The 18046-nt window shown below is 31.8% G+C and overlaps 1 protein-coding gene across 1 annotated transcript; it reads right to left on the bottom strand.

Annotated features, from left to right (window-relative positions):
- Positions 1–1191: 1191 nt before the first annotated feature.
- Positions 1192–10089, bottom strand: Cpr66D (Cuticular protein 66D). The gene is made up of 5 exons (XM_068774681.1): positions 9950–10089; positions 5771–5902; positions 4772–4912; positions 1976–2155; positions 1192–1445 (listed from the first exon to the last, which is right to left on the bottom strand). The coding sequence occupies exons 1-5, from the start codon at positions 10028–10030 to the stop codon at positions 1254–1256; spliced, it is 726 nt and encodes a 241-aa protein (XP_068630782.1). The 5' UTR covers positions 10031–10089; the 3' UTR covers positions 1192–1253.
- Between the last annotated feature and the right edge of the window lie 7957 nt (positions 10090–18046).

Consider the following 18046-nt stretch of genomic DNA (forward strand, 5'->3'; position numbering starts at 1 on the left):
CGATGTTCAGCTGTGGACGGTCTCCGCCTGAATTGATGATAACGATGGACTATACCAGTATACTAACCTTACCGTTAGCCAGATAGTGTTACTAACAGAAGATACACAAACCACCTTATTTGAGAGTTAAAACAAGCTAAGGACGCGTTTACATGGTGCAGACTCGTTCTCTTGTCCTTATGTGGATTATCCGCGTTTACTATCTTACTTGGTCTATTTTTGGATTGATTTATATTTTACATGTGATTAGGCGTATTGTTGATTCATTTATAATCTGTGACTGTCTGTTTATCGTGCAAAAATAGTATCCATTAGAAAACCGTGAATCAAAAAAAAACAAAGATAAACGTCGATCCGTAGCTTTTGCTTACGATAAACGATAGTCGAGTAATTGTTGTAATGATAAAATATACGTAAATAGAATAATTACCATTTCGTTCTTTAATAATAGTATTGATAAGGTTTGCGGAATTAAAAAAAAAAAACAATTATTACGGTGGTACTATATGTACCATAACTTTTAATACGTCTCAATAATACAAATTTCAATACAAAATTCATATTTACTAACTATTCACAGTGGTCGTTATCTTACAAAATTAATTCATTTATAATTTTTCATGACTCAATGACTGATTGACTCTTGCTTAATTTTCTAGCCTACAGCCTAAGCTTTTATTACAAAAAACATACATACATCCTACTTACACGCAGTAGTAATAATAATGTCTGTAATTATAATATTAATGTGTCTAAAGTAGTCATCTGCTGCTTTCAAAAGTACGAAATATTAAACTTGCTTAAATGCGAAAAGAAATAACAGTTTTGTTTGATTATACTAAAAAATTATTCTCTTTTTTATAAAAGGAAGATTATTGGGCCAGTGACATTTTTTTTAAATATCATGTAGATTTCAATTTATATTACGATTGTATATATATTTTTTAAATTTACTATGCGTTATTTCAAAAAAAAATTATTTAAGAGAATTTTTTAATATTTTAAATATATGTGTTTTTTTCGACGATGGCTCAAGCATAAATTATCTATTTCAAGTGTATTAAAAAAAAATCATGGAAATAATTGTAAATGTTTGTTGTAATACATTTGAATGTTTTTCTTTTAAATCTCTGTTTCAAAACTTAGTTCATACTGAATAGGAATATCGTATTCTTATACTTTGACTGTAGAAGTATTTAAATTAATTGCAGACATTATTACTATACCCATTACACATGTTCCAAATTTAAAATCTACTGTTCATAACGTGGATAGTACTGAGGGGCGCCTTGGTGCTGGTGTTGAGGCTGTTGTTGTTGCTGATATTGGGAAATCTGGGGCTGTTGGTGGGAGATCTGAGGCTGTTGTTGAGAGATCTGGGACTGAAGTATTTGTGGTTTCGGTGTGGGAATTTTAACCACAATATCAGTTGGTTTTCGTGAAACCTGAAAAAATAATTACAAAATTAAATCTGTAAAATGTGTGTAGTCACTTAATAAAATTATAGTTTTAGTTGTTTTTGTTTTATCAAATTAAAAAAAAATATGTATTGTCAACTTTATTCAGAGTCCTCCTTTACAAGCCCTTTCATTTCTTTCATAATTTTTTTAAGAAATAATTTTTTTTATTACATACTTGAGGGACGGGTTCATTTTCTTTGCTATTGTTAATTGGACGCAGGCCGTTTCGAATCGGTACTAATGAAAATCTCCTTGAGAGTCCAATGTCCAGTAGTGGACGTCTAATGACTGATGTGATGATGATGACGTAATTTTTTTTTTCATTTGAAGCTCTAATAATGTTAAACATGCACGGTTTTTCGATATAAGCATGTCTCTAGGCAATTATGCCCAGATATGGCGTTCCCTTAGACTACATTTCTACATCCAATTGTATATCTTTGAAGAAAGCCTATGGCCAGCAATAGATAGCTTACTACTGAGATGATGATAGATGATAGATTTCAATTACATACCTCAGCTTTGAATCCTTCTTTAGGGTCAGCGGTGTAAGTGACAGTTCTTACGAAACCATCGCTGTCAACAACGGAGTACGAGCCTTTGATAACGTCACCGTCCCTCTGTTCCTTGCGGTTCTGGTAGTTGGTGTATTGGTCATCGTTGACATCGAAACCGAATTGGTACGAAGGATTGTGCTGAAAGAATATCATGAATTTAAATATATTATAAATATTATAAATAAAGATATGGTTTTTAACGCCTAAAGAAATAAACGGCAAGGATATAACGTATAAATTATATAATTTAATGTATTAGTGTTAATAGACAAGTATGATTTATAGTATTATCTAGAATGATCTTGCGAACGTTATAAAAACTATATTAGCATTTAAAGACTAATAGTCGCTTTATCAGTAATCTATAAATTAAATTAAGTACACCGTATTCCTATAATTTAGAGATATCTGTTACTCCACGTGGACCCATTTCTAATAATATGGTAGTCTTTGTCGTTTCAATCCACAAATACCCACTGCAAGGCAAAAGCCTCCTGAAAATATCTATGGGGGATGTAGCATAATCGCCACGCTTGGCAGACGGGTTGACGATAGCAGTGTGGTATTATTTACGCAAAGAACGCTACCGCCCATCCTTTAGAAATTTCTTTGTGTGTATTGGTAATCCTCTATAACTAATGCACAAGGTATGAACTTCATAGGATTGTATCCCGGGAATCGAAGCTGCGACCGACGAACAGTAGTTTTGGTCCACTAGAACACAATTGGGCTACCACTGCTCATCGATCAACGTTAAGCAAAATTCGGATACAGGCTTTTAATGTCAATAATTTTAAAATTACATTTTTAATTAATTATATAGTAATTATTTACATGTCACTCGATGTAAATTTGACGTTTACGGGAAAGCCTGTGTGCCGTCGGTTGCAGTAAAGTTCATAACCGAGTTTATAATAAACTGTAAAGTATATTGTTTAAATTTAATAATTACATTGTATCAGTATATTGAGCACGTGGGCTAGAAATAGAATTAAATATATGTTAAATAAAACAGATATACACCAACTTATTAACAATAACGTATACACATATATATAAGATTATGTGATTACTGAACAAATATAATAATTAAGACGAATGAGTAATAAGTACGCTGTAAATATATACATTAAAGTTGTACATATGTTAAATGCCCGGAATAACAAAGATTGTTTTTACTTTTTAAACATTTAACGTATTAACTCAGCTAGGTTTAGTATCCTAGTTTGAAAATAATTGTTTTATGCAGGAATGTCCCTGATAACCCACAAAAAAACATAAAAAACGCAAAAAAAATGTTTGATATAACTATTTTTGAGCTAGGCGAATTGTCGCATGCTTAATTAAGATCAAAATTATATAACATCTGTAAAGTATAAAATTATATTGTAAATGCTTCCGTAACTGAGGAATCTTAGTGGCTATTGAAGAGAAAGCCGAGTAATAACTAAACCAGCCATCGATAATAACGCCAACCGCGCATTTACTGTAACATATAAACAGGTAAAGTAGCGCAAATAATACAAGTTCTAAGTGAAAGTTATAAACGCAAACCCGTTGAGACAAGTGATCTAATTGAAGATAATCTTATATCTCTATATTATCCGGTGTTGCTATACTATAGATTATGACATGTAACTGGCAATAATTATTTCAGCTTATAAAATGAATACCAAAATTAAACACATCACACGTTCTATACTTTAGTTACAATGATTAGCTACGTATTAGATATATAAAAAATGATTGTTTTCCTTTTAATATAAGGTTTAAATCTAACTACGACTAATATACGGAATGATGGGTTTTTGATGTAAAACCTTCAAAAGGATCAATATATAGCTCATTTGTTGACAATTAATGTAAAGTATATCTTATCCAAAAATCAATGGTTCCAGAAATATATATAACTTAATGATAACATAGTAAAAAAGGCGTTTTGATTATGCGGATTATTACATATTAAATATAATTATTGTTTACTATCAGTCCTTGTAGATATTGTACAATTAACAGAAGTTATTTTTACACGAAGTGGTTTAGTTTAGGTTTAATAGTTTTAAAATATTTTTGCGAACTAATGTTATAGTTATACATTTACGTCTTAATGCTTATATGCCTGTAATCAATCATTCTGTGCGTGAAAAAATTTCATTAACATGTGCAAGTTCTAAAAGGTTTAAAGCATTCAAGAACATCAGTAATAATATTAGTTGTCATCGTTTTAGTCTATAAATATTCACTGCAAGGTATTGGCCCTCCCAAAGGTATCTACAGGAAAATATACCATTATCGCCACTCTTGGAAGGGCATCACGTTGGCGATCGCATTGTGATATTCTGGTATGCAGAGGACGCTGTTGTCCACCCTCTGAAAACTGTTTTATGAGCATTGCCAATCCTATATAATTAATGCACAAAGTGTGATTTATATTACGTATCCCGGAAATCGAACCTACGACCTACAATCGCAAGTTTCAATTCACTACCATTGGACTATAACTTATAATACTAGTATTGCAAAATAAATTATTAGAACTTTGAAGCAGTGTACATTTAGTATATAATACTAACAGAATTTGTGGTTTAATAGTATATTATACGCGTAATGATAATTGTTAGATAAATATAGTACCAATAATGTTAGATAAGGTACTATTTACGATTAATTTGGTTTTATGATACTTCACAGATATCAAAACAATGAAATTAAAAAATTTGCAATCAATGTAACGAACAAAGGTTATGTACGTACGTCATAGTCTTCTTGGACACGCTGAGGTCCCTCCTGGGCGTATTGCTGACGGTACTGCTGTTGTGGTTGAGGCTGTGGCTGCTGTTGAACCTGGTATTGAGGACGTGCTTGATACTGATTCTCAGCTTGCACTTGGTACGGCTATTGGAAAACAATGGACAGATTCATAAAGAATCATAATATACAGCAACGATAAAATGTAAAAAAAATTCATCGATATCTTAAAAGTTAATGGATCATGGAATGGAACGTCATAATACGAATTTTGGTTTCCTTTCCTTATTTTGCGGAAAACAGATTAAAAAATTTCAAAGCTATTAATGTCACAGATAACATAAAGGTATTTTTTTGATGTCTGACATGAAGAGTCTACGAGCGATTTTCTTTTTCCTTCAATTTAAGACAAGATCATCTCTACATATATATACAAATACAAAAATTTATTGAGGCTTGGATTTTAAAGTAGTTTTAACTGTATTATTAATCCAGAAAGTTATTACCTATAATCATTGCATTTCATATCAAGTATAAAACTTTGGTTATTGTGCTTGAATTACGAAGAAACTAAAGGATTAGTCTTATATCCGACCTAGATGTAATCTAGATGTAATACATGGCGTATTGTATATTAAGCTCACTTCTTCTTCCCCCCTTCCGCCTCTTCATTACACACTCGTACACATACACACACGAATATGCACAACCAATATAGTTTTAAAAATAATTATAAACAAATGTAACTTAAATTACCCTGATATCTGCGATACAGGCCTTTGGGTCTAGTGCAGAGATCAACATATACTTTTAACAATCTTTATTATTTGCTTCACTTAGAAGTCAACAACTTCATTATCATAATGTACATAAACTTAAAACGATTTTAATGTACATAGAACGGTTGAATAAAAAAAGCGTAAGTCAATTTAATTTTATGTTACGTAATAATCCCAACAACGGTCTGAGTGAAGCTGTAGTTTGAAATCAGAACATGTAGCTTACCAATCTAGCGGGACCTTGGGCAGAGGCACCTCCGAGATGTGCTGGGCGGGGTATGATCTGAGTCTGTGCTTGCGCAGGTTGCTGTGCTCCTATGTACTCCCTCAGTAGGTGTGGAGGAATGCCTTCATCCTGCTAATGAATGAAATAAAACATAATATAATTTTCTTTAAGAAACATCGCGAATAGATAAGCTTCTGAGGTTTTAGGGTCTGGAGCTAAGAACAAGGACCTTTAGCACGGCGTTAGACATCTACTAACAAATAGACAGACGTCTTTGTTAAGGTCGTCGGAAGACGTTAGATGCATGTTGCTTCTAACCGGTGATAACTGGAAATGTATGGCAGCATCTAACAATGTACGTCTTTACGGCTGAAATCATGATTAAGATGATCTAATGGACAGATAACCACTGCGACTATAACGTTCTGAAGTGAACGTAACGTGAAGCACAGCTTACCCATGTCTCCTTTTTATAAAATTTTATTCTACATGGGTTTTAAAATGCAAAATCCTGGGTAACGTCATATCTGTGTACAATTGCTTTGAAACATGCATATATGGACACGACAGCGAATGAACGCCATCACCAATTCCGCCATAATACGTATGGACTTAGGTCTCCCCTAGAGACTTCCCATAGGACATATAAATGTTTTATTTCCCCGTTAGGTTTAAGTGGATAATCTCATCAAATATAATGATAGTAGGAGTCTGTCAGCTGACATGATGAAAATGATGAAATCAATAATAAAAATTGTAGATGTAACACGAGAAATTAATAAAAAAGCTCGACACGGATTCGAACGAGAAATTAACAATTACCTCGTTACGCTACGAAAAATCAACTTAATCCAGCCGCCATTAACCGGTAAACAAAATGGCGCAATGTTGCGACATTTCAAAAACCGTAACACGACGCAACCTGACCGGTTACGTCGCGCTCGATTTGTCGCGACTCTGAAAACGTAATGTGCGCCCGTTGTTATGCAAATGTGTCTTATGCCGCCATTTTTTCTCGCTTTGTTTTTCTGTCGGAATTGCGTATGATGACGGCTCACGTCCATCATTCTTGATGCATTGCTTAAGATAGCATATTTACTTTTAATAACAAAAAATACATTCAATTTATTGCACCAAATAAGTAGCTTGTATTGACTATTGTTTATGGATTAATCCAAACTTTTTAAAAGATATCATTGCTTTACTAATAACAGGGTAGTCTGCAGAAAAGGCAGCGATGTTATTAATCTCTTTTTGCGGAAAAACAAAATTTTGAGGGTTTGTCACAAATCAAGTTCATTATACCTTTATTTTTTTGTAAAATCGTTACTGCATGAAATTACACTAAAATCACAATAAAATGGCTGGGTTAGCAATATTAGGTTGGATCATTAATAAAGAGCAAATATTGAAGACAGATATAGACAGACAGAAGACAGATACTTATATAAAGAGGTATTTACAAAATCATGTTGTTAAATCCCGCGGTTCCTTTTTCGCACTAGATGATAAACATTTAAATTAATTTTTTGTTTAAAACTGATGTATCAGCCTGGTCTACCGTACTATTCTTAGAACCCTAGCTAAAAACTATTATAATTAAAAATGTATCACCAGGACGGAATATTTCAACAGCGCATATTACATTGCATCTTAACATCAAAAGAGATTGTACGTAAGAAATAGCCTATATTTAACATTATTATACTTTGTCTAGACGATACATCGTAATTACTATGATTACATTATAGTGCAACAAAAAAACAGACGTCAGCATTGCACAAATGTAATTAAGATTCTAAGATGTTTACAGCAAAGAAATGAACATTGACTTTAGATACTTTTCGGCCTAGATTGGATTGAATTTCGCGAACTTAAGTGAATAGTGTGGGTACAGAAGGCCTAGCCTCAAACTAGGTAATTTACTACGAGATCTCCCTTAGAAACTACATGCAGTAATACCCGCTTGGACGATGCAACATCTCTTGAAATAAAAGGGATCTGAAGTCGAACAAGTAGTTCCTGACTATCAGGAGCAGGCTGGAAATGCGAAGGATTAACTTATTTAAAAATATAACATAACAAAGGAAGAGGCATTCAACTTTAACACGGACAAAACTTCACTGGGATATAAAGCATTGGTGTATAATGCAAACCAATAAATAAAGAAATTTCGAAGTATAAAATATTTATCTCAGTTGGCAAGTTTTTTATCTAGTACACTACCATTGCTGGTTATAATGTAACTCGAAATAATTATGCAAGAGTTGTAATACGAGTTGCAATTGAAAGTCTGAAACTATCTGAGCTTACGATCTATACGCGTGCGGCGTCCATAAAACTAATGTAAATTAAGGTAAAAGGAGCTTTTGATATTTATGTCATCAAGTGATTGTAATTAATTTCAGTTCCTACAATTCAATTTCTCTAAATATTGTCGTTGTCAACAACAGAACAATGTTCAGGCTTATAATAAATATTAGAAGTCAACCAAAACAGTTTATTCTAATGAAATTTTGAATTTAATTTATTTTATTAAAAAAATCATTTGAGGTATTTTTCTTCAGACTGTACAAGTACATGAATTAATTTTTTTCTTATTCAAATTAAACATTTACAGATTATAAAACATTTGTTGCGCATAGAATCGAATAAGAGCACCTCGTCTAAAACTAGCGAAACTTGACCATATGACAGTTATTTCTTTTAATACAGATAGTTTATTAATTACTATTAACGAATGTTATTGAAAATAATATTTTAAATCATCGGTGTTCTATTATGCTATTGCATATATGTAACATTTGCGTGTATAATATTGCGCATGTACTATAATTATGCATTATTAAAATATTAGCATATATTAAAGCAACCTTTTCGTTTGAACGATTCGTTATAATTTATAACAACTGATGACGTTTCATGTTTTAAAATACGTGTAATATTATCTACTGTTAGTTTTGCAAAGTTCCAATTCGTGGAGAACAGGCTTCCCTTCAGAGAGGGTAAGCAACAACCGTGCGATTCTAGTGTGGATTTTATATAGCTTTCGATTTTATCAAAATGATCCCAGTAAAAAACGCTTTATTGCCGATGTTTTCAATCACCGTTAATAGCAGAGTTATAATGCTATATAGCAATGTTATATTCGCAAAAAGTGTACGTTTGTTAAAAAACTATATCGCGATCTACGCGAAATACAAATTTTAGTAATAAGTTAAACTGTTTGTAATATTTTTTTAATACATAAATATTTCAAATTTTCATACGAATGCATCAATTATTTTTTGAAGAAGTGTTTAATTTTATTATCTTTATAATAGTATCTTTACAAGAGTAAGAAGCAATATTGAGGTAAAAACAATATAAAGTATGAAAAGTAATAAAATATATTATAGAAGTAACCGGTTCTAAGAAGAAGAGAAAGAAAGGGTTTTAGAGACAAGAGTAACTTAGCTTAGTAAATACTGTGACATGTAGGAACGTGAGCAAAAGTAAAGAAATCGGATATTTTCACTGTAATTATAAAAACAAAGGCATGAATGCTAACGTCTGTGGATATAGATTAAATAAATAAATTAATTAAAAAAAATAACCATTTATTGCCCACATTTTCGATCAAGATCTCAATAACTCTCAATAGACTCCCCATAATACCAGTTTCCTCAGCAAATCTTTTACCATATGTGCAGCTCTTCTGTTGAACGAGTTACTTGAGCCAAGTCCCTTTGGAATTTTAAAAGGCTTGTAAATTTGAATTATTTATCAATGTCATAGAATTGTATCTTAATTTTTTCTTTGTCTCTAATACTGTTATATTTATTTCTATTTTTTTTTATTATTACAATGTTTAGTTGCCCTTATTTTAAAATACATATCATTTCCTTTCCATCCAAAGATTATCTGTAAAAATCGCAGAAAGAGCTGAGACCATCGTACGTCGATATTTTTATACAATGTTTTTCTGTTATATTCATAAGATTAACAATGAATTAATAAAAAATAACCATTGCCACAGTTTAAAAAACTGTATATAGTGTTTGGATTGATTATAGGTATAAAAGCTTAAAAAGCTTATTCAAAAGCAAAAATATTTAAAGCCTTTAGAGATATAAGCAATCACTATGTGTAAATGTGATCTATCAGTGAATAATTTTAAAGAATATTATAGATACCAACCTGGGGTTGAGTCTGGTATTGATGTTGAGGCGCCGCCAGAGCGCACCCCAGTACTGCCAACGTAAAGCACTGACGAAACATTTTACCCGCACACCGTTTGCGTAATTTAAAAAGTTAATTAAAAAATATAAAGTCCACCACACACGCGTCTCACAGCTCGTATGGTGCTTGCAAGTAGCACTCACTTTATATAGCTACATCCCTTCTAGCTTTTGGTACTTGAAGGCGGGAGTGGTACATTTGGGTGTGTGTGCGTGATTCGAAATTTAAATCGGAGCATATCTCTACAATTCACAAAAGTCTTACAAAGAAAACATTATAAAGACATTTTTTACTAATTTAATACATGTTTTCAACGAAACAATCTCACACATGATATACTATGTTATTTAACAATGGTTAGGTTTGATAAAAATGTTCCTAATAATATACATTCCTTATTACACAATTTCCGTTTCTTTCGTATCAAATATTGCATCTTACTATTCAATAGAAAAAAACAAATTGCTCCCTAGTCTTTAATACTTGAAATGTATTAGCGGGATCGTAAGGAAATGTCGTTTCTGTCGACATATTTTACAGAAAAACCGTTTGATTTTTACCACTCCGGCATTGAAAATTTGTATATTTAATGCCAAAAAGTTGTTAATAACGAAAGTGAATACATTGTTGATTAGGAATAAAAACTTGTTGAAAATGTGGTCGTGTGAATTTAACTTAAGAAAGACATTACTTACCGATCCCACTGATTCAATGAAACATCTTTAATTATGTTTTAAACAATACAGATGCAAAGAACTAATTGCAATCATCACGTTAAATATAAGCTATGTTAAATATAGATCAAGTTAGGAAGCAATCATTTAAATTTATATGTTTTTTCTTTATCATTAAAGTGAAGAATGATCAGTACTCCAGTAAAGTGGTTTCGGCCATCGCTTTAAGAAATCTACCACCGTCAACCCGTTAAATCTGTAAATAGAACAGAATATAGGCTATATATAATATATATACAGAAAAGGTATATCATTGTTGTGAAATATATAATTTTAAAAAAAGTGTGCTTTTGTGATTTTGAGTCCTTAATCTTGAATTAATTATTTGACCATTTGTTTGAGTTGAGGTGAGAATTTCGGTTCCTCAAAAAGCGCAGAGAGCGCGCACCAAAGGGGTTTTAGTTGCTTGGTTGTTATAACCCTGTCCTTTCCTAGAGGTAGGGCATATTGAACATCCAGAAGATTTAAAAAAAAGCTATGGACTTAGAACGTTAAAGTATCGAAAGTATGAAGGCCAATTCACTAAGTCACACATACATATATAGTATATTTACACATAATAGACGCCTTGACCTATTATGACTGTCAGGGAACTAACTAACATTGTTAGGAATAAAAATAAAAAGAGGATATTAACGAGTAGAAACGATTAACTATATTAAAATTAAAATGAATCTAGCTTGAATTTTATGTAAGTTTTATTTGCAAGATGTATTATTTATATATATATATATATATATATATATATATATATATATATATATATAAACGCTGTTAGAGCTATTTATAAATATGATATTGTTAATGTCAATATTCTTTTTTAAAATAGACATTTCACAGTAACAAAATATTATTAATTTGATAAATATAAGAGAAATAGAAGCAGTTTTTTTTTAATTTTGTGCTTTTATATAGATATATTCTTTAGATTACTCGTAGGTATTGAGGTGCAGAGATAATATAAACGTAAGGTGGGTTACCACGCAGTTTTAATAGAAACCGGGATATTATTATTTATTTCTGAATATCGATAACTAACCTGGTTAACTGACAAATTGGTTGTCGAGTAATGTGAGGCATTTCATATATAAAGATTTAGCGGAAATTTTCTTATCCAAGTCGTAGAAGAGCGTACGCTATTTTAAGGATAAAGATTCGTTCTTCATTTTCCGTGATAATGGTTCCATGTAACGTGGACGGCTTGTCAGAAATAATTCATTTTATTTCCCACCGCTGGACCTCAAGCTTTCTACCATAGAGACTACACCAATATAAATAAGTCGTCATCCATGAGGTTCCTTACTGTAAATCTGCGCTGTAGCACACGTTAATCTATACTGCAGTTCCTTTCTGAGTGAGGGTTCCGTTGTTTGTATATTTACCTATTATATGTCGGTAATAATTTTAAGCATAATTTTCTTGTAATAAATGTAAGTCGTAAATAAAAGCCAACAATAAACCTTTTTTGTTTCTGTCCGTCACGTATGCATGGTGGATTTCAATGGTTGGACAAAAAGTTCTTCATGCGAACTTTCTATCTTATTTATGAGTGACTTTGTCGTATATTCGGGCAACACTAGAACAGTTATCGTGGCGTTCTTTAATAATCATAGATAATGTGTAGCTGAAGCAGCAGTAATTAACCATTATGCTACACTGCCTCGTGGAAAAATCTTGCCTCAGCACAGCCACCTGCAACATTTCTTTTTCGCAGAAGGATCATTACTACTTGTACTCAAATCGTCGTAACGAAAACTGAGTGCGAAAGGTCATTCGCTACTAAGCCGGTGAATTTTCAACGCAGCTAAGCCCAAGCTGTGTATTCTAAGCAACATGGTACATAGTACCGGCGGGCACCACCGTATTCCTCCACAAAGGCTCAGTACGAATTGGCGCATACTATCTATTTATATTTATTGTTTAGATTCTTGCGCGATATTTTGCTTTACCCTATAAATTTAGTTTCACGGGTATGATTCACGTAAATTTAACGCCTATTATATACCCAAGTTGTATTCTATCATCATAAAAACAATTCATAACCATAAAGCTATCTATACTAGTTCTAAGGTTGCACGTAATTCGCTTGCATATATTCACAGACACAGTCTTCAGGCCACTTCACGATCTTAAGTGAAATGTTAAATATGAGTCATAAGTAAGTTGATCAAAGGCAGTCTATTTAAAACTAGGTTAACCAACGATTATGCTTTGTCTATGTCACTCTAAAAATATGTAATGTCAACCCTGGTTACACACGAAAGCTTTGCTATAAAGGTTGTATAGACATAATGTCATAATAAAGCATAACAAAAAACTATATGTAGATCAGTTTTAATTTGTCTTAATATAAATTAAAGATTAATCATTAAAGATTTCGTGTTTAATTTTTCTTGTATTTTTTGTTTTGGGACGTAAAATATAAAGTTGATAGAATTTAACAAAAGCAGTAAACGTGCAGATTCTGTTTTATTTCCTAAACGAACAAAAAAGTATCGTTTGTGAAAGGTATAGCAAATTTAAAGATTTGTTCACATGCGAATTTATTATATTTGCTTTTAATTTTGAAGTATCATCGTCTCGTTTCATAGTAAATGTAATGTATCAATACTTGTGTTTCTGAATATTCCGATATTCTTGCTATCATTCAGCGAGAAACACTCCTAATCACAAAATCGATGCAAGAACACGTTAACCACAAGCTAAACATAAGTCTCAAACGGCTAAACCAAATGCTAAAAAGAATAATCAATACATGGTAAGATCTTGTCACAAGCCAATAAGATATGTTGCGTTTTTGATAAAGCTAGTAGAACCTTGTTACATTTTTTTCAGGTTCTTTAAAATCATTACCCCTTTTGAAGGGATTTAAAATATACTCCTGTATAATGTTCTTATTAATCAGGTAAAATTATTAAAATATATTAAATGAAAATACGTAAAAAGTTATATTACAGTGTAAAAGATTTTTAAGCGGTGATATGTATAAAAATGAAGTTTAAGTTGAAAGATGCCTGATTGAAGGGGGAAATTATTTTTATTTGAGTTTCTGACAAATTGGTCTCTTCTGGAATTTTATTAAAACGTACAATGTTGAATGAATACTGTATACGTTGCAGTGTGAATAATAATATGTTACACTTTTCATATCCACTATCTAATAGTAATAGTAAAGGTTACTGACTTCATATGATCACCCAATATTTCTCGTACTTTTCGAAATGTGCTGTTGTAGAAATATGTTGCTAATTCCGTGGACTTTACGCATTAACGAGTCGACCCGATCTAATAATCAAAACATTTCTACCACCTGCCTGCGCTGCCTATTGCAATTATTCGGCTATAAATCCAGAAATAACGAACGTAACGTATATCGGCTGATCGATGACGAGAAAAATAGAGAGTAAACATATGAGAGACGTAGTTCCATCAGTACATCTAAATCCGCTCGACATTTGATACCAAACTTCATGCTGCGCACCTCGATGCAAAAGATGGGGGAAACAGATGGCGCAGTATAACAAAGACGAAGAAGAACTTTGTCTCATCCTTACAATGGGAACGACTCGAAGGTAATATATTTCGTTAGGAGTTGTTTAATAACAGATTGATTATTTCATTACACCCTTTGTATACATTGTAAACGAAAGAACACTCATTCAACTGAACATGCGGTGTAATTTTATAAAATCCCTAAGATTAAATTTTCTTGGCGTAAGGAAATTTCCCGTCTAAATTCAAGTTTCATAGCTATTTAAATCTAAGAGATCCCCTGAAATTATATTAATATTTTTATATACTTTCATGTTGATGTATTATTTTATCAATATGAAATCGATTTTTTTTAATTTTATTTCGCACGTACAAGGTGAGGCGAAGGAAAAGTAAGGTTAGAGTTTACTGAACGTAATTGCTAAGTACCGTTAATCCGTGAGGCAAGGCTTCTAGCGGGGATCTAGCGCATGCAATTGTTAATTTTGGTGTCGTGAGTTCTCAAGTGCCGATTGTTAGATTCATTCGTATCGCCCACCAAATATCGTGACTTGTCTTGTAAAAACTGACAGCCTCTAGGTATTGCTATATTGCATAAGATCGGAAAATTATTTATTTTTATACGTTACGTGATAATACTGCTAGATGACAATTAAATTTTGCTACTACACAAATTTTTCAAATGCCTAACTTAATGCATTCCCGCGTTTGCTTAGTGTGAAGACAAGATACATTTTAGCCCAATAATTAAACTACCGAAACTAGCGTCTTGTGAAATAAACTACCAAAGCATAGAAATCTAAGCATAAAAATCTACAGCCTTATTAACAATTTTTTAACTTCTTTTTTTTCAGTCTTAATCTGTAGATATATAAGAGATTTCTGCCTATGTACTGACTCATCACGATATCGCTAGAACCATAGAGTGTAGAGTCTTTGAAATTTTGTGCCAATATTTCTTATGGTTAGTAGAGATCAGCTAAAAACGTACTTTCTGAAATTGTACCTGCAGGAAGAAAAGAGTTTATTAAAAATGTATTTATCATTGTTCATATGTACACACATAGGTATAACTAGTTAGTTATTTTAGGTGACTCAATTTCAAAAAATTCAATAAAAATAAATATTTTTCTCTACATTTAAGCCACACGAAGCAGGAAAAAATAGAGGGTTTACCAAAACAGAGATTTTGTTTTACGCTGTTAATAATATCAAAGTTTAAACTAACTAAAAGTTTCCGTGTACACCGTTAAAAACGGAAAAAAACATTGATATTTAAAATGTTAACTAACAACTAAAAACAGTTACCTGTTTTTATGTTACCACTTTTATTGCTGTTTCAAACAAGAATTATGAAAGTGCGACATGAGGATAATAAATTTAAAAGTAAATTAAAACGTACTTCGCATGTATCTCAAGGTCTATAAAAAAACAACTGTCAAATAGGGATTTGTAGTAAACGTATTTCGTTTCATAGAGGTAACGGGAGCTCTGTTGACATATAACGTTATCAATACATACAGATATATTACTATAAAAATTCAAGTAAATGTGTCTGTCCGTAGCTTACAATTTGTAGGCAGAAATAGGATGTCCTCGTATCAAAACTGTTGTTTTCTTTCTATTTCTTTTGTTATATGCCTTATATTTAGAATAAATACCCACGTAACTTCTTTAAATATTCTTGTTCTGAAAATACAAAAGTCGCGATGGTTTTAGTAGGATCTAGAGAAATAGATTTCACCGTTACAAAACATGTTTAGGAATATGACTGTATAAATTGCTTTGACGTGTATATAGAAAAACTGGCTAAAGTTGAGCAACAATTTTCTAATTACAACAACAATTAAAATGTAAATATTAAACGTACTCGTTTTCGTTGGATGTTAGCCCCAGCAAATGATCAAGCTGAGGTACGGTCTTTTCGGGCAACTCGGAATCAGACAATAATAAAGCCGAGTTCTGTTCATGGAGTGTTTACCGAACCACTAACAACTCAGCAGCTTTCGAATCCGGTATAAACTTTATGTGACAGCCTGATCTGAGGCTATCCAAGGAGCCTTCTAGATTAATTATTGAAAAGTAAATATTGGCTACGCGCATGAATAATCAATAATAAAACAATACATGCAACTAAGATAAACATAGAAATTTTTAGTAATAACAAAATGGCTAACTAAGAAGCTTTATCACCAGTAATTATTAAGGATCTTAGAGATGAAAACATCTTATTTTTTCGAAGCGATAACAATTAAACTACAAACTCCGTGAATTAGCCAAAAATTTTTAACAGATTATTTAAGTCCTTTATAAATTTATTTTGTGACAAAGATGTTTCATTACGTAAATACTTTATAATCTGTAGGAAATATATATTAAAGTACATACAGTAAAGTTAAGATTTTATCATAATCATCACACACAATTGGACAGGCTTTTTTTACAGATACCCGATAAGACCCGTTAGAAGCGGCCCACATCCAGCATTTTCCATTTTTATATGTTTTTTGTTTAAATAATAAATCAAATTATTCACTAATCAGCACAGATACCGATTAATAAGTGAGTAAAGCCGAGAGTAGAGTTTGTTAATAATATTTCGTCCATATCAGTTACGTGTTTACTAACTAGGGCACTGATCTGCGTGTATTGCATAACAAAAACCTGTCTGAGAACTTCGATCAAACGTTTACACTTGTTACAATTAATTAATGAGAACATTCTGTCTTTAAATCATTAAAAGTATAAAGGAGTTTCTCTTGATATCTATAAAATACGAGAAAACAGAACAAATATCCAGGAAGATAGTTGCAGGTATAGGAGCTTTAAAAAGTTGAATGCGTTGTTCATTTGCTGCCTAACAGAGTATGGTACCCCTATCAAAAAATCAATGGCTTCAGATATAATCAATAACATAATGATACATAGGTAACATAACAATAATATATAAAAATTAAGTGTTGTCTATTTGTTGCTGCAGATATTGTACTGCTTGAAGTTTTTAGCTTTTCATATTCCAAAAGCAACATTTAATTAATTTAATTTATTTCAGAGTAATCAATTTTTACAAGATAATTGAAAATAGGTGTAAAAGCTTTACAGCTTTTCGCTAACATATAAGCTATCCATTTACACTTTTAAAAGTTTCTTATTTAACTTTACACTTAACTGTAATCACCGTGTACAAGTTTTATTTTCATAACATTAAAATTATGATAAAACTTGCTGCTTAACAAAACACTACACTGGCATGTCTGTCTCATAGTATGAATTACGTAGAAATAACATTTTGAACTAGTGTGCTAAAAATAAAGATAATATTGTCTAAAAAGACAATATTATATAATTATTTTTAGCCAATCTTCTTTCAAAATTAGATAAACGCAAAGACTTTTCATATAATTTTCGATGTGTAAGTGGGCAAGCAATATAGTGCGCAAAAGTGGTGGCTTCAGGGCCGTAAGGTTCTGTTGTGGAGACCACGAATCGGCAAACTTAGTGCAGGACGTCCACCAACAAGATGGACAGAATGCAGACTTGTAAAAGTCGTCGGAAGACATACCGATTTCAACCGGTTCTATTGGAAATGTTTACCGCATCCTTTAAAGTCTTTTACACCTATAACCCATCATTCTGTATACAATAATGAACGAAATTCCTATAACCCATCATTCTGTATACAATAATGAACGAAATTCAACTGTTATTTATCAAAAAGGGAAAGTATGTGTTACGTTACATTTTTCGTTTAACATCAATCCAATCGGACTTTAAGTAATTGTCCAAGCTTGTATTTTGAAATATCGCTTGTTCGACCAGGTCAAAAATA

Source organism: Battus philenor, unplaced genomic scaffold (assembly GCF_028537555.1).
Source record: "Battus philenor isolate CCGP_79_NKW_IND1 unplaced genomic scaffold, ilBatPhil1.0.hap1 SCAF_7, whole genome shotgun sequence".
In the NCBI taxonomy this organism is placed as follows: Eukaryota; Metazoa; Arthropoda; class Insecta; order Lepidoptera; family Papilionidae; genus Battus; species Battus philenor.